The sequence below is a fragment of the Lampetra fluviatilis genome, chromosome 58 (assembly GCF_964198595.1).
Source record: "Lampetra fluviatilis chromosome 58, kcLamFluv1.1, whole genome shotgun sequence".
In the NCBI taxonomy this organism is placed as follows: Eukaryota; Metazoa; Chordata; class Hyperoartia; order Petromyzontiformes; family Petromyzontidae; genus Lampetra; species Lampetra fluviatilis.
In genome coordinates, this window is record NC_136332.1 from 2,169,971 (window position 1) to 2,187,597 (window position 17,627).

General features: G+C 56.2%; 1 protein-coding gene across 1 annotated transcript in view; it reads right to left on the bottom strand.

Annotated features, from left to right (window-relative positions):
- Positions 1 to 13,683: 13,683 nt before the first annotated feature.
- Positions 13,684 to 17,627, bottom strand: part of LOC144950589 (voltage-dependent T-type calcium channel subunit alpha-1G-like) — a 192,747-nt gene continuing 188,803 nt past the window's right edge. Inside the window, 2 exon segments of the mRNA XM_078880736.1 lie at positions 13,684 to 14,886; positions 16,867 to 17,358. Coding sequence (XP_078736862.1) covers positions 14,131 to 14,886; positions 16,867 to 17,358 — 1,248 coding nt within the window. The 3' untranslated portion in view covers positions 13,684 to 14,130.

Consider the following 17,627-nt stretch of genomic DNA (forward strand, 5'->3'; position numbering starts at 1 on the left):
TTGTTTCTGGTGTGGTTGTTGATTTTGTTGTTGTTGGCGTTGTTTTTGTTGTTGGTGTTGATTTTGTTGGTGGTGTCGTTGATTTTTATGTCTGTTTTGTTGTTGATGGTGTTGTTTTTGTTGTTGGTGGTGGTGTTGTTGTTATTGTTGTTGATGATTTTGTCGGTGTTGTGTTTGATTTTGTTGTCGTTTTGGCTTTGTTGATGATTATGTTGGTGTTGTTGTTGGCGTTGTTTTTGTTGTTGATTTTGTTGGTGGTGTCGTTGATTCTGATGTCGGTTTTGTTGTTGATGGTGTTGTTGTTTTTGCTGTTGTTGATGGTGTTGTTGTTTTTGCTGTTGTTGGTGGTGTTGTTGTCCCCCCCACCGTCTACGCACGAAGCTGCCCCCTCAGGGACCGCAGGGCGCGTTTGAACTCTAAGGCGGCGCGAGAAGAGAGAAAAGCACCGTGAAGACGTTCGGCACGATGAGCGGGGTTCGACATTTGTCTTTATTACGTGATTGTCTTTATTAGTTCAAATTAAGAAGACCTTAGGAGGTGGTGGTGGTGGTGGTGGAGGAGGTGGGGGGGAGAACAACAAACATAAACACCACCGTTGAGTTAGTGATTAAATACCTTTCACACACAAAAGGTAACGATCTTTTGTAAACAAACGAAACGAAGTAATCCCGCTCACGTCTCTAACGAGTCATGTAGAACCCTAGAAGGCAGAGGGAGCCCGCGGCGCAAGCGAGCGGCGGGCCACGCCGCCAGGCGGAATCGAAATTCCGACCGCTGGAGGAATCCGATGAGCTATAAAGCTCTTTGTTAGTTATTTTAAACAGATGTTCCAGTAGGTCCCCACCCCCCGTGCATCCCGCACAGCGCCGTCGGCTGCACGGTGCTAAAGGCGCAGCACTGGCAAGCGCTCCTCACGCCCGCCTGCCCACCAGCCACCGCTACCACCACCACCACTACCACCACCAGCAACACCACCACTACCACCACCACCGCCATCACCACCGCCAGCACCACCACCGTCAGCACCACCCACCACTACCACCATCACCGCCACCACCACCACCACCACCACCGCCACACGCAGCCTCAACCAGGAGCGCATCTCTCGAAAGGTGCCTCCTTGTGGAGGCCACGTGTTGTATTTGGCCTACTCTTACGTTGCGTGCCGGCACGTCCCGGAAGAAGGGCTGTCAGTCAACCCACACTTGGCGCCGCCCCACGACTTTGGACGCCGATAGGACAGCCCGGGATGAGATTTGCGTTTGTGGGTGGAGGGGGGGGGATAGACAATTTGGTTGTTGGAGTGCATCTCAATGTTAAGCTACCAGGCGAAGGTGGCTCTCTGCAAACGTGGACCGCTGCCTTGTCGGTTGGGTTCCATCTGCCTTCAAAGAACAATTGAATTCAACCACGGGGCCGGGTGTAATATATGTGAACGCACGAGTTTAAATTATATACTTTGATATAAATATGTAAATACGTACGTGGATTAATGCAATAGTGACCGACCGATAAACACTGAGCAACGTCCATCATAGCGCACCGTGTACCGTGAACCACACAGAGGCCTGGGATACCTAAGTGACGCGCTGCTGCTTGGCTTAGGGGCCGTCCATAAATGACGTCACGCGATTGTGGACGATTTTTTACCCCCCCCCCCTAGTCACACGGCGTCACAAAAAGTCAGACCCCCCCCCCTCAAATGTGACGTCACAAAGCTCTGCCCCCCGCCCATGCTTCAAATCGCTTTAAACTATTGTCATTGTAGTGCGTATTTAATGTGGCGCTGCACTCTGATGTTGTAGGAGAAAACATTTATTAAAAAGTATATTTAATTAAGTAGAACGTGTTGTCTATATTTATTTTAAAGTTGCGCATTTTGATGTGACGTCACATTTCTCAGGTGCGTGACGTCATTTATGGACGGCCCCTTAGGGGCACAGAAAAAGGACGGAATCGTCGTGCAGGAGACTCCCCCCTCCTCCTCCTCGTCCTCCCTGCTCTTCTCCCGAGTGATCTCGGGGGTCGTGAGTTGTCGATTTGAAGACAGACCGAGGGTGTGTGGGGGGTGTGACACGGGTGTGGGGAGGAGGGGATTTGTGTTTCCCCAGAGTCGTGATGTTAGCGGTGGGTGAGGTCCTCTGCAGGACTCTCTGAGGCGCACTGAAGATGGTCCATGCGCCAGAGCCCGCCGTTCGTTCGTCGTCATCATCATATTCATCATCATCATCTTCACCGTCATCATATTCATCATCTTCACCGTTAGCATCCTCATAACCATCTTCACCATCATCATCGTCGTCGGTCAACACCGCCATCGCCATCATCACCAATATCATCATCGTCGTCGTCATCATCAGGCGGGTGAACGAGCGAGCAGGCGGGCGGGTGAGTGAGTGAGTGAGCGGGTGAGTGAGTGGGTGAGCGAGTCGCTGACTGCGGTGAGTTGGAGCCTCTCCTGACACCTCTCTGGGATTTGTCCAGATTCCCCAGAATTGTCTCAGAACTTAAAGATGTCTTCTCATTGTTTCCAGGGCGCTTGAGCTGCCATCCCTCACAATCGTTATCTCTGTAACCCCCCCTACCCCTTCTCTTCACGTTTGTCCGGATCTCTCCAAACCTCTCACTGGTTTACCCTCTCTCCCTCGCAGTCAACGCGCAAGGACCCCGCCCACCCACACGGACCCCCCCCCCACACACAGACCGCCCCCCCACACGGACCCTCTCCCCCACACGGACCCCCCCCCCACACGGACCCCCCCACACGGACCCCCCCGCACGGACCCTCTCCCCCACACGGACCCCCCCCCACAGACCCCCACACACAGACCTCCTCCCACACGGACCCCCCCCCCCCCCCCACAGACCCCCCACACACAAACCCCCCCCACACGGACACTCTCCCCCCCACAGACTCCCCCCACAGACCCCCCCGCACAGACCCCCCCCCCCCACGACAGAGCTCCCTGCTCCCCACGATGTCCAAACGCAGCAGCAGCCGCCGCCGCTGCCGCACACCTCACTCCGTCACGTGAAGCTTCTGATGAAAACCTTGCTCCGACAGATCCTCGCGCCACTTTATTTGTGTTAAATCGACAATCTCCGTGTTGTGTGGAGCGCCTCGCACCTCCTATAACCTCACCACCCCACAGACGTTCCCATCAACTCCTCGTACCCTTGATTTATTAATTATTATTATTATTACTCGACCTGACATACTTCACACGATATATACATCGGGTTAGTTTCGAATACGCAACGCCGGGAAAATTAAATACCTAGTCACTTGAAACGAGGCCGTGCGTACAGGTTAAATGTTTAAGATTTCGTTATCCTTTACAGACTGAACATTAATTCATTATTCTTCACCAGTAGTATTAAGATTGCCACACGAATGTTGCTAAATCACACAAAAAACGCCCAGTTGTGTCTCTTCAAAAAAATATAAATCATTTATGTACAAACATCTTTGCCGACGGCGTTACAAATACTTTTAAATTAAGATTCACAAACCCCGCCGCAGCGCGCACAACGCCTCCATCTCCTCTTAGCCACGAGGCCCCAGGGGCGAGGCAGCCGCTACCCAGGACGGTGACTACCCAGTACCCAGGACTGTCACTACCCAGAGCTGTCACTACCCAGAGCTGTCACTACCCAGGGCTGTCTCTACCCAGGGCTGTCTCTACCCAGGACTGTCACTACCCAGAGCTGTCACTACCCAGAGCTGTCACTACCCAGGACTGTCACTACCCAGAGCTGTCACTACCGAGAGCTGTCACTACCCAGGGCTGTCTCTACCCAGGGCTGTCACTACCCAGGGCTGTCACTACCCAGGACTGTCTCTACCCAGGGCTGTCTCTACCCAGGGCTGTCTCTACCCAGGGCTGTCACTACCCAGGGCTGTCTCTACCCAGGGCTGTCACTACCCAGAGCTGTCACTACCCAGAGCTGTCACTACCCAGAGCTGTCACTACCCAGGGCTGTCTCTACCCAGAGCTGTCACTACCCAGGACTGTCACTACCCAGGGCTGTCACTACCCAGAGCTGTCACTACCCAGGGCTGTCTCTACCCAGGACTGTCTCTACCCAGGACTGTCACTACCCAGGGCTGTCACTACCCAGAGCTGTCACTACCCAGAGCTGTCACTACACAGGACTGTCTCTACCCAGGACTGTCACTACCCAGGACTGTCACTACCCAGGGCTGTCACTACCCAGGACTGTCACTACCCAGAACTGTCTCTACCCAGGACTGTCACTACCCAGGGCTGTCTCTACCCAGGACTGTCTCTACCCAGGACTGTCTCTACCCAGGACTGTCACTACCCAGGACTGTCACTACCCAGGACTGTCTCTACCCAGGGCTGTCTCTACCCAGGGCTGTCTCTACCCAGGACTGTCTCTACCCAGGACTGTCACTACCCAGGACTGTCTCTACCCAGGACTGTCACTACCCAGGACTGTCACTACCCAGGGCTGTCTCTACCCAGGACTGTCTCTACCCAGGACTGTCACTACCCAGAGCTGTCACTACCCAGGGCTGTCTCTACCCAGGACTGTCTCTACCCAGGACTGTCACTACCCAGAGCTGTCACTACCCAGAGCTGTCACTACCCAGGGCTGTCTCTACCCAGAGCTGTCACTACCCAGGACTGTCACTACCCAGGGCTGTCTCTACCCAGGGCAGTCTCTACCCAGAGCTGTCACTACCCAGGGCTGTCACTACCCAGGACTGTCTCTACCCAGGGCTGTCTCTACCCAGGGCTGTCTCTACCCAGGGCAGTCTCTACCCAGAGCTGTCACTACCCAGGGCTGTCACTACCCAGGACTGTCACTACCCAGGACTGTCTCTACCCAGGGCTGTCTCTACCCAGGGCTGTCTCTACCCAGGGCAGTCTCTACCCAGAGCTGTCACTACCCAGGGCTGTCACTACCCAGGACTGTCTCTACCCAGGGCTGTCACTACCCAGGACTGTCTCTACCCAGGGCTGTCTCTACCCAGGACTGTCTCTACCCAGGACTGTCACTACCCAGGACTGTCACTACCCAGGGCTGTCACTACCCAGGGCTGTCACTACCCAGGACTGTCACTACCCAGGACTGTCTCTACCCAGGACTGTCACTACCCAGGACTGTCTCTACCCAGGGCTGTCACTACCCAGAGCTGTCACTACCCAGAACTGTCACTACCCAGAGCTGTCTCTACCCAGGGCTGTCACTACCCAGGACTGTCACTACCCAGGACTGTCACTACCCAGGGCTGTCACTACCCAGAGCTGTCTCTACCCAGGGCTGTCACTACACAGGACTGTCTCTACCCAGGGCTGTCTCTACCCAGGGCTGTCTCTACCCAGGGCTGTCTCTACCCAGGACTGTCTCTACCCAGGGCTGTCTCTACCCAGGACTGTCTCTACCCAGGACTGTCTCTACCCAGGACTGTCTCTACCCAGGGCTGTCTCTACCCAGGGCTGTCTCTACCCAGGACTGTCTCTACCCAGGGCTGTCTCTACCCCGGACCGTCTCTACCCAGGGCTGTCTCTACCCAGAGCTGTCTCTACCCAGGACTGTCTCTACCCAGGGCTGTCTCTACCCAGGACTGTCTCTACCCAGGGCTGTCACTACCCAGGACTGTCTCTACCCAGGACTGTCTCTACCCAGGACTGTCTCTACCCAGGACTGTCTCTACCCAGGACTGTCTCTACCCAGGGCTGTCACTACCCAGGACTGTCACTACCCAGGACTGTCTCTACCCAGGACTGTCACTACCCAGAGCTGTCCCATCAGTGTGTCTGTGTCTCAAGCTTCGTGGGCTTCCCGATGAGGACCTCAAAAGTGAACTTTTCAGGAGCGCCCCTCTCTCTCTCTCCAGCGCCCCGTGTCACAATGCGCCCAGCGCGTCATCTGCCGCGTGCCCTGCGGCGGCGCGGTGACGTCGAGTCGCGTGTGGGGTGTGTCGCCCCATGACATTCGCGTCATAATGGATGTCCCCCCCCCGCCGCCGTCTCCGACCCATAGCTTAGAGAGAGGAACGAAAGATCGGCAGTTGTCCAGCACTGATTCAAGTGAGAGCCCGCCCCGCCCCCCAGCACTGATTCAAGTGAGAGCCCCCCCGCCCCCCAGGACTGCTCATGAGACACCGTGTGCCCGAAGCCTTGACGGTGTTCGCTTGCCCCTTCAAGCGGAACTGTCCCCCCCTCCCCCCTCCCCCCAGGCGTTGTACTGCACTGCCAGGCGGTGTGCGCGTGGCTGCTGGTCGCTGCGCGAGTGTGCGCACAGATGCACGTGCCCAGGTGGGACACGCGTAGTAGTAGTCGTAGTATTAGTATTATTGGTTTGGGGCAACACCGCCGGGTGGTGGCCGTGATGTATCATCCACATTGGCGACACTCCTTTTGCCGCTGACAAGCCTGGGATCGAATCCGCGTGTTCCGGCGACTGGCCGTGACTAAACCATGCTGTCAAGCGTGGCGAGTTGACGACGACGACGGTGGTGGCGGCGATAATCATTTACAACGCGCCAGGCGTTTTGGAGACAAGTCAACAAGTGAAGATGCGCAGGGCTGCTGGGAAGCCCTGGCCCCGAACGCGGATCGGGAGAGGCCTCGAGATGTCGCTTGACAGCGGTCGGAGGCGCATTTGATGACGTTGCGGATGTGCGAAGGGACAGAGAGAGGTAGAGAGAGATAGAGAGAGACAGAGAGATAGAGACAGAGAGAGAGAGAGACAGAGAGTAGTACTGTAGTGTATAGTGTAGTGTAGAGTGACGTAAATTTGTAACAGGGCAGTGTAGTGTATAGAAGTGTAGTGGATAGTGTAGTGAATAGTAGTGTAGTGTTTAGTAGTGTAGTGTATAGTAGTGTAGGGAATAGTGTAGTGTATAGTGGTGTAGTATATAGTAGTGTAGTGAATAGTGTAGTGAATAGTAGTCCAGTGACTAGAAGTGTATTGTATAGTGTAGTGTGTAGTAATGTAGTGAATAGTAGTGGTGTATAGTGTAGTGTGTAGTAGTGTAGTGTATAGTAGTGTAGTGTGTAGTAGTGTATAGTGTAGTGGATAGTAGTGTCGTGTATAGTAGTGTAGTGTATAGTAGTGTATAGCAGTGTAGTGTATAGTAGTGTAGAGTAGTCTATGGTGTAGTAGTGTGTAGTGTAGTGTAGAGTGTAGTGGTCTCAGCCCGGTGAGGGCTCCGTCTGTGCTCGGCTCCTGAGATTGTAACACATTGACTCTCTCTGGCGTGAGTGGGAAAGTGCTACGTGGAACAGAGGCCTCATTGGAGGGAATAGGATGAGCAGAAGTAGGAAGGAGGAAGGAGGAGAGGGAAGGAGAAGGAAAGAGGAGGAGGATAAGAAGGAGGAGGAGGAGAAGAAGCAGAAGGAAGGAGGAGACACGAGGAGGAAGATGAGGAGGAGTAGGAGGAGGAGACACGGCCCACTGGGACTGCGTTCACTCGCCGCTTTTTCGCAGTTCGGATGCCCCCCTACGGAGTGCCGTCCCCCGCCACCCGGCAAGCGGCCGTGAGCGGTCCCCGTGAGCGGGTCCCCGTGAGCGGGTCTCCGTGAGCGGGTCTCCGTGAGCGGGTCCCCGTGAGCGGGTCCCCGTGAGCGGGTCCCCGTGAGCGGGTCCCCGTGAGCGGGTCCCCGTGAGCGGGTCCCCGTGAGCGGGTCCCAGTCAGCGGGTCCCCGTGAGCGGGTCCCCGTGAGCGGGTCCCCGTGAGCGGGTCCCCGTGAGCGGGTCCCCGTGAGCGGTCCCCGTGAGCGGGTCCCCGTTGGCGGTCCCCGTGAGCGGGTCCCGTGAGCGGGTCCCCGTGAGCGGGTCCCCGTGAGCGGGTCCCAGTGAGCGGGTCTCCGTGAGCGGGTCCCCGTGAGCGGGTCCCCGTGAGCGGGTCCCCGTGAGCGGGTCCCCGTGAGCGGGTCCCCGTGAAGGGTCCCCGTGAGCGGTCCCCGTGAGCGGGTCCCCGTTGGCGGGTCCCCGTTGGCGGGTCCCCGTGAGCGGGTCCCCGTTGGCGGGTCCCCGTGAGCGGGTCCCCGTTGGCGCATCACGGGTTCCAAGCGATAAAAATTACACCGCAGAATGACTCGATCGGGATCACCCCAAGCACGGCAGCCACGTCGCTGACTACCGCGGGACTTCTGCAGGCTTCAGGCTGGTCCCGTGAATGGCAGCGGCAGCAGCATCCTTGGGCGATGATAGCCTCTGCGCTGTCAGTCTTTGCCTGATTGCCAAGTGGTAGCTCAGTTATCGTCAATCACTATCTGAAGTACTCGTACAAGTAAACCACCCCCGTCCCACCGTCCACACCCACCCCACCCGTGATTGATTCTCAAAGATGAAAACTCGACGGGTCAGCTCTCCCGTTATGAATCGGATAAATCTTTGTCCAGCAGTGGACAGATCATGCCCGATGGCGATGACATTGCATTGTGCGTGCACTGTTCCTTGGCGTTATTCCTCGCGCGGGGCGGTTCTGTGCTCTGCCATCATGAAGGACTGTTGCCTGAAACGTCACCTGCACCATTTTCCTCTTTAAGGCAGTGTTCTTGACGAGTGTGAGTTTTGTTGTTTTCAGTGTTTCGGAATGGCACCACATGAGCTTCAGTGTGTGGGCAAGCCAATTGTATAGGCGGGGGATTTTAGTGTTCGGGGGAATCGGGTTGGTGCAAGAGTGAGGGTCATCGTTAGAGGTTAGCGGCAGGGGCTTGCGTCCGTGATTGTTCGGGGTTAGCTTGAGGAGTCGTGAGTCAGCGGCGGGGTTAGGAGTTATGGCTCATTAACGTAACACCGGCGTGTTCGCTGCCCGGGTATTCCGACCTCCTGGATTGATGTTCTCCATTTTGAAGCTGTGCTTCAGGGCTTACGCAAGGAACCTTATGGCGGGACCCCCTTGTCCCATAAGCCCCCGGCTCTTGCATGAACTGCGTTGCGACGTCATTTTATGTCTGTTGAAGGCGAACGATACGGCAATCGATTCTACTCGACAAGCTCTACACGATGCACTAATCGAAGTTTTATATTCTTGGGTCTTTCGGTAAAGTCACGTAGACAGGTTCAAAGAAAATAACAAAAAACTACGACATTTCAAACGCAACGCAAATGGTCGTCTTCAGGACGTTTCGATCTCAACACAAGCGGTCGCCTTCAGGAAGACCGCTTGTGTTGCGATCGAAACGTCGTAGTTTTATTTTTGTTATTTTCATTGAACCTATCGACGTGACTTTACCGAAAGACCCACGCATATGAATTCCTGCAGTCACGAAAGCTTTAAGTCAAGGTTTCAAAGTTTTGTTCATGACTACGCCAATTTTGGCAACGACGGGTGCTTGGTGAAGAACGAGAGGATTGATATTTGGTGGGTCGTGGCGTTTATGTGCGAGGTGGGACGGAGTCGCCAAAAAGTTATTAATTAATTACGATTTTGACTTCGGTTTATTGGGGGCCCCGGGGTCTCGCCATAAGGTCCAAGTGTTGGTGTTTCGAGTCAGAGCCAGGGCTCTACTTGTCTTCCAAGTTAGCACTTCGAGTTAGGGACAGGGTTTCGACGTAGGCCTGACGCCTCCGTCTGACAACGAAGACGAGTGCTGTGATTAGAAATGGATTACCTTTTCGGCATAAGGCATCGGGGCTGCTAGAAATCATCCTCGGGGTTTGCACCCAGGCTTGTGTCAAGAAAATCTTCCTCTGCATGAACCGTCAAGGGGCGTCGACATCAGGAGGAGTTAACCTGCCGCCAGCCGTTACTTTGCAAACCAGGCCCCAACCTATGGGGGGACCATGGTGTGAGCCCTGCAAGCGCTACCCAGTAGACTATCGATTATCCACGCAAATGACGGCCCGCGGATCAGTCAAAATTGCGGACAATCCAAATAATGGCCATTTTCCACGGATCTCGATGCCAAAAACGAACGACCGATTGACTGATCGATGCGCGAGATCAGTGATACACTTTCCTGCTCCCACCCAGCAGAAGACTCGGCCCACTAAATTAATGACAGCAGCAGAGCCACGCCAATCAACATCAAACTCCGCCCACTGTTGTAAAGCTATGGCAACTACTGTACTGTAGAGGCGATCTCAAGTGGATTACGGTTAAAGGATGCGACTTGCAATAAAAGTTTCCGAGAATAATAACGTTGTATGACTGTTTTTTAGATGATTCATTTGGGCTTAAGGGGAAAATCCACGAGTTGGCGTCTAAATCTCAGGTGCCGTGGTCAATCCGCAAATCGGACAAACCGCACGTGGATAGTCGAGAGTCTGTACCTGCCAACACCACGGCTCTAAGCGACACACCGCCGATATTTTATACTTTCCCCCTGCTCTCAAGAGCTGCACAAACCGGTGCGCGGCGAAAGGGGGGGGGGGGGGCGGTTAAGTGACCAGCAGCCAACCGCTGAAATCTGCATCAGTTGGGAAGTAAGAGAATACCTGTGGAAACCCTTCGTCAGTTGCACGCACGCTCACAAGAAACAAACTTTGTTCGTTTTATCTCGACAAGATAAACAAGACTCTCTCTCTCGCAGTGCAATTTGCTTGTAACTCCGTCTGCTTTAGCCACCGACCCGCACCTCATGCGCCGATAATCAAGCGCCCTCAATACGTGGCGATTCTTTTTTGTTATTTAAAATACGTTTCCGTCCTGCAATGCCAGACCACTCGTCCAGCAGTGGATTGACAAAACGGGGCTGCTGGTATGTAACAAATCTGCCCGCGAGCGCTCACAGGAGCAGACGTCAGCCTCGGACACGTAAACCCATTAACCGTTCCGCCGACGCACGTACACGCACGCACGTGTGTCTGTACGTGTACGTACGTGCACATGCATACAGACATGTACACGTACGTACATACATGTACGTCGTCAGTTTTCACTTTGGATTCCGTTTCCGATGAGTTGTGTCAAACGTACGTTTGTGCGTCACCGGAACGGAACCGGAACAAAAACCGACGCGGAGGATCTTTGCCTGCACCTCTTCGGCTCAGAAGACGTCACCGAGGCTCCCGGGGCGAGGCCACGCGGAGGGGCGGCCGTGGCTCCGTGTTTGGCGCCGGCTATCGGAGAGTGGCGGCGGTCGCGTCGCTGCGGCTCTCTGCGCCGAGTGTCGACGACGTCCTTAAAAAGAAACCACACCGGCGCCACTCCTCACTCTTCCTCCGACTAGGCATCTCTCGAAATGAAACGTAACGCCGCCGGGCACGCGTACCGAGACGAACTCGGTACGCGGGGTCGTCCCGCTCGCGCGCATTCGGGCTGACCCCGCGTACCGAGACGAACTCGGTACGGGTAACCGGTTCACGGTTTCGCCCCACGCTGGGTCCTTGTCGATCGGTTCTTACCGTTCCCCCCCCCCTCCTTCGCAGCCAATGGGAGCCAGCGACCGCGCATCGTCCTGACTGCGGGCAGCCAAAGAAAATAAATAACCGATGGGCACGCTACCCAGAGCGCGGCAGTGAAAGATCGCTGTTTTTTACGTTCGAATCATTTGTATTTTTCACTTCTTGCTCTCCGATGTGTCACGTCCGTCACGGTAAACGGTATTTTATTTTTAAATTGGCCAAACCCGACTTGAGAGCTTCCGAGCTCATAAGGTCCCTCAAAAATATCACGTGAAACTGGCAACGTTTGGCCTGCCCACGCCCCCACCACCACCACCCTTTAGAATGAGTGACCCGGCCTGTACCTCCCCTAGGTCGACTCAGCCTAAAATAAAACAAAAGGGGGACGGGGGCAGGGGTTGGATGCAGAAATTGCCCGGTGGTAATCAGTGAAGCAACTCTGCTCATAGGCCACCGCGTTACGCACTTCATATTTTCCGTTGCACGTATATACACACACACACATATACGGCACCGTGCAGTGTGTTTAGTCTCGTGTACTCACAAATATATATATAGGTGCACGCAATTTAAAAACCGTATACTTGTGACTCCAGAAAGTACCTGCATAATTGTATAGCACGCACGCGTAGTAACCACGACACGCGCACACACACACACTGCTTCAACGCACGAATATGCGATAAATATATCTGATATGTGATTTAAGGATCTGCTCCCACACCGCCTCTCGCTAACACCGCACACGAAGCCACATTACGAGCCCATACCGAGACACCCCGGGGGGTGGGGGGCTCGAAACCAGTGGCCAATGTCGGCATCTCGGACGCGGCCACGATGAGCCGGCGGGCCGCTCGCGAGAGAAACGACCAAAAGAAACATCCCTGGACCGCTGGGGGGGGGGGGGGCGGACCCAGGATCTCAGCGGAGGCAGCTCAGTGTGTATGACCAAGGCAATTATGAACCCACCCACCCCCACACCCCCACCCCACCCCCCCACACCCCCACCCCCCCCGACTGATTTGAAAGACACCGAAAAACGCTCCCCCCCCACCCCCACACCCCCCAGGTCTCGCACGTCGAACCCGGAATCTCAGCGGTGCCTGCCTCGTTAAGTGTCTGCGACGCGGCGATTGTTGACCACCACCCCCAACCAGCCCCCACCGCGTGCCAACGTAGCAACGCTCGCCTGTCGCACGACCAACGTTCCCCCGACGTCGTGCCAACGTTCCCCCAACGTCGTGCTAACCGTGGGCCCCTGTGTTGCACGCTTACCGTGGGGGGGCTGCCTCAAGTCAAAAAAAACGTCGCCTTCGCGAATAATAATAATTATTAATGTCGTGATCTCTGCGGTAAAATACATTGAAAATTAGTTCGACGTCGATTGGAAACGCGTTCTCTTTTCTCAAATATACATTGGTAAATATATATATGTGTGTGTGTGTGTGCGTCTCTCATCTGCGCTAAGAACGCTCGGAGGCAATGTTTGAGTATTCTTCTCCCACAAGGCCGATTTGGTCTCGAGCAGCTCACGGGATGGGGTGCAAAAGGCCGCCGCTGCCACGGCGGTGGCGCAAGCCACGGCGGTGGCGCAAGCCACGGCGGCTCCAGACGAACAACGCGGAGTGGACAGGCGCCACGGTGGCTCGGAGATGTTGACTACTTCGCCTGGTATACAGGAGGTCGGTGGTTCCATCCCGACCCTGACGACGCCTGCTGATGTATATTTGGAGTTTGCGTGTCTCCCTCTCACCATGGTCCCATGGATTTAATGTACTGGGGTGCCCCAGTAAACACGGAGCATTGGTCCAACGGTCCCAACCAGGAGCCAACATCGGCATGCTGACCGGGAATCCCGCCCCTAACTGAGCCGGGTAAATGTCGAGGACACCCCGATCGGTCGCAGCAGACGCGAAATGAGGAACGCGGCCGTCGTGTTGTCGCAGGCAGTGGGAGGAGGATGACGGCTCGGGGGGGGGGGGGGGGGGAACAAAAAAAGCAACCCCCTTCGGGATCTCCGACTTGCGGCAGAGCCTCGCGCCATCCTGAAATGAGGGGCAAACTGCCCTGGATGGTAACGGCGCAGAGGCCCGTCTTGCTTTCGACAATAAGGCATCCCTCGCTCTCTTCCCTCCCTCCCTGCCTCCCTCCCTCTCCTCCCTCCCTCCCTCTCTTCCCTCCCTCCCTCTCCTCCCTCCCTCCCTCCCTCCCTCTCCTCCCTCCCCTATCCTCCATCCCTCCCATCCCTCTCCTCCCTCCTTCCCTCCCTTCCTCCCTCCCTTCCTCCCTCTCCTGCCTCCCTCCCTCTCCTCCATCCCTCCCCTCCCTCTCCATCCCTCCCATTCCTCTCCCCCCTCCTTCCCTCCATGGAGCGCTCCGTCGTCACGGCGAAGTGGAGGGTGGCTCGTCCCAATTTCATCGATAAACGAGAGTGGGCTCGAGCCGATTAAAACCAAAAGAACAAATGTCGCAACCTTTCGAATCAAATTGGTGATTGGGCTGAAATTAAAATCAACAACAACAACGTTCAACTTCGCTACGCAGGGGACAACCCTGGGTGCAATATCAGACGGCAGCCCGAAATCTGGTTAAGAAATTTTGCCGGCACGGTGGCTACGGCGCAGCCGGCGTGAGCTCGCTCAGAGAGGCGCGGCAATCCACCCACCCCAACCGGCCAGGACCCCCCAATACAGAATCTCGACGGCACCAGCTCGCTCGCTCGCACTCGCTCGCGCGTCTCCGGCAAAGTCGACGCCGGCCCGCGGTACTGCCGCCACCGAGGTCCGAGGCGTCTTGTCCCTACTGCTCGTCCTGCTTCGCCAACGTCCTCTGCTTCATCAACGGCGACCGCATTCGCCCGTGCGGGCAGGCCGTCGCCGCCGGAGACGGCAGCAGCGGCTGCGGCGGCGGCAGCAGCAGCAGCGGCTGCTGCGCCACGTCGCCGTGCTTGGCGGCGGCGATGGCGGGCGGCGCGTCCCTTGGTGCGGCGTCGTCGCGAGACGCTCCGTCGGGCCGCCGCTCCGCCCCGCCCCGCTTCTGCCTCTTGTGGGGCGGCGGCAGCAGCGGCGGCGCCGGGAGAGGGGGCATGGGCGGCCTCGGCGTGGCCTGGGCCGGAGCCTGCGCCGGAGGCCGCGGGGAGCTCTCGGACCACGGCACGGCCAAGAAAAACGGCGACGGCGACGACGAAGACGACGACGACGAAGAATTGGAACCGAACGACGACGACGCTGACGGCGGTGGCGGCGTCGCCGGCGGCGGCAGGAGCAGCGGCGGCGGCCTACAGGACTCCTCGGAGGCTCCGCTGCCGTCTTGCGACGACTCGGCGCTGCACGGGGTGCGTCGGCGGAGACGAGGGGTGGTGGCGCAGCCGGCGATGGTGGCCGGAGGGCTGCCGCCGCCGCCACCCTGGCCGTTACCGCCGCCGCAGGTTTCCGACGGCGGAGGCTCGACGGAGATGCAGGGGGGGCTGAGTTTTTCTTTGCGTGGGGGGGGGCGCGGGGAGCGTCTGCCCTCAAGGGGGGCCAGGGAACCGCGACGGTCGGCTCGCGTTTGCATCTACGGGGCCGTGGAGGGGGTGGGGTGGGGGGGGTAGAGTGGGGGGGGGGGGTGAGGGGGGGCAGGGGTGGGGGCGGGCGGAGGCAGCCAGGGCAAGAGACAGCACGGCGATGCAACGATTGCACAGAAATTATGAAATATAAATTATTAAATATTAATTATTAAATATAAATTATGAAATATAAATTATTAAATATAAATTGTTAAATATGAATTAGGAAATATAAGTTATTAAATATAAATTATTATATATAAATTATTAAATATTAATTATTATACATAAAGCAAAACCAAGGATGCATCTTTGTTTGCACGTTTCACCATGAGTATGCGAGCGTGCGGTTAACGCAGACTTCCGATGCCTTGCCGATCGGTGTCGATTTGCCGTTTGAACATCTTCTATCCCGTGTCAACCCACATGGTTTACCCCGTATTCTTGTGCAGGGAAATTGAGTTTTCAAGCCCATACGCCGTTTCAATATGGGCAAAAGAATAATAATGTTTGTCTATTTGTTCGTGTTTCTTCCTTGTGATTGGGCTTTGCAGGATGAACGTTGAGATGTATAAAGGGCACGCGGTGACCAATAAGATCTGAAATGGTCTGTAATAAGGTAGGGCACTGATGAGATGTTGTTAGCTATGATCTTCACGCCTTCCGTATGATTGCCAGCGAGGGTTAAGCCTCTTCTTCTTATTCGTGATCCAGCAGCAGCATCATTTGTTCACACCTCGGGACTGGCGTTGACTCTCTGGGAATGTTGTCAGCAGATTCTGGCTTCATAAGAATGTGCCGCTGGTTTGCCAGATTTTTTTAAATTTGCAAGAGCACTCCACATAAGTTATGCGACCCGTTCAATGCAACAAGAGCATGATGGTGATGACGATAATGATAACGATGACGACGATAAAATAATCGTCGTCATCGTTATCATTATAATAATCGTCGTCATCATCAGCAGCTGCCAAATTAATCGATGGACCCCGAGTCTGGTTGCCCAGGAACCAGCTGGAACGCGACCTCGTGAGGACCGAAGTTTCTGGTTGCCGTGGCGGATGCCGGGCCAACGAGACTCCTCTCCTGCTTCCTCAACAAAATCTCGTCTAACACACACACACCACCACTACCAGCAACAACAGCAGCCGCCATTCGCCACTAAGCGGCGGTGACGTCACCGCGGCACCCGTGCCGGGCCGTGTGCACTTCAAGGCCACGTGAAAGTGTCGAACGCCCCGCATGGCAGGAGGTCACGGGGCGGACCCTGCAGGTGCCGTGCCGTGGGGAGATGACCGGCCGATGCACCACCAGCTGTGGCCTCTAAAGCACCACCTGTGCCCCCTACTGTGCCAACACACACCAACCGTGCCACGCGTGCCACGTCAAAATGGGCCGGAGCAGGCTGCGAGGATGACTCCCATCCATCCTCGCAGTGGCGGCTTTTTGGCCGACCAATCGAACAAAGAGGCCATGATGTAGGTTTTCTTTGGGTTAGATTGCGGAAATTTAGGCGATCGATATTGTGGATGATATCGGTTGCAAAAGCCTCCTCTCCTCCTACTGCTGCTTCATGTCAAACTGACGAACAGAAACGGTTCACCGCATCGCGCGGCACTTTCTGAGGCCGTCTGGAACGCTACGTCCTTCCAATATTAGAAAGCCATTGGGAGCTATAATGCACTTTTAAATCATTATCATCATCCTCGAGATTGACGAGCTAATTTATTTAGAACTGCTTGTTGTGTTTAGCTTGTTGTCCTCCCCACTCCCGCCCCCCGAACCGCCGACCAGCGCGGTCACTCGAGTTCTCACCCTGGCTCAACAAAATCAAGCAAAGCTCAACTCATGCCACACCCCTCCACTCCACTCCATACCCCTCCACTCCACACCACGCCACGCCACTCTACTCCAAACCAAGCCACACCACACCACACTACACCGGACCGCGGAGCCACACTGCTGCTGCGCCCTCCCCCGCCACAAACCTCGGGGCAGATCTCGATGGAGTGTCTCCTGGCGTCGTCCGTCCACCAGCAACCCGCCGCCCCGGCACTCGACCCGGCCGCGGCAGCTGCCGCGGCCGCCGCGGCCGCAGCCACGGAGAGCAGCCCTCGGTCGTCCACGCTGTGGCACTTCTTCACCTCGCGGCCCGACGACGCCGCCGAGCCCCTCGTGATCCTCCTCACCTCCTCATCGTTGGGGTCCGAGCCCTCCCGGCTCAGCCGCCCCCCCGCCCCGTTAGCCGCAGCGCCGCCGCCGCCGCTCCCGACCCGTCGGGGGAGAGGCCTCGGCACGGTGGGGGGCGGCCGCAGAGATGGGAGCGGCGGTGGCGGCGGCGGCGGCGCCAGCGGCAGTTGTGGCTGCTGCTGCTGCTGATGATGAGGCATGTGGTGTACAGGGCTGTCTTGAGTGGCGGAGAGGAGGCTGTCTTTGGAGCCCAGTGTCGGGGCGTCTATGGAGTCCATTCGGACCGCGGCCTGCGGGAATCAGGGAATCGGGAAATCAGGCGATGAGATTAGACTAGAACTGAAGTGACGGCAGACCGTCACGTCACCGCCGTGGATAAAGCAACAGAGTCGCTGATGCTGAGACCAGTCTCCTGGAGCCAAGTCTCAAGACTCTGAGTGTGTGTGGAGCGGTGGCACAGTGGTTAGTGCACTACGCTACAAATCTGGCCACCCGAGTTCGAATCCGCTCATGACCATTGACACTGGCGTATGTTTGAACCCGTCTTAGGCCTCCCCCA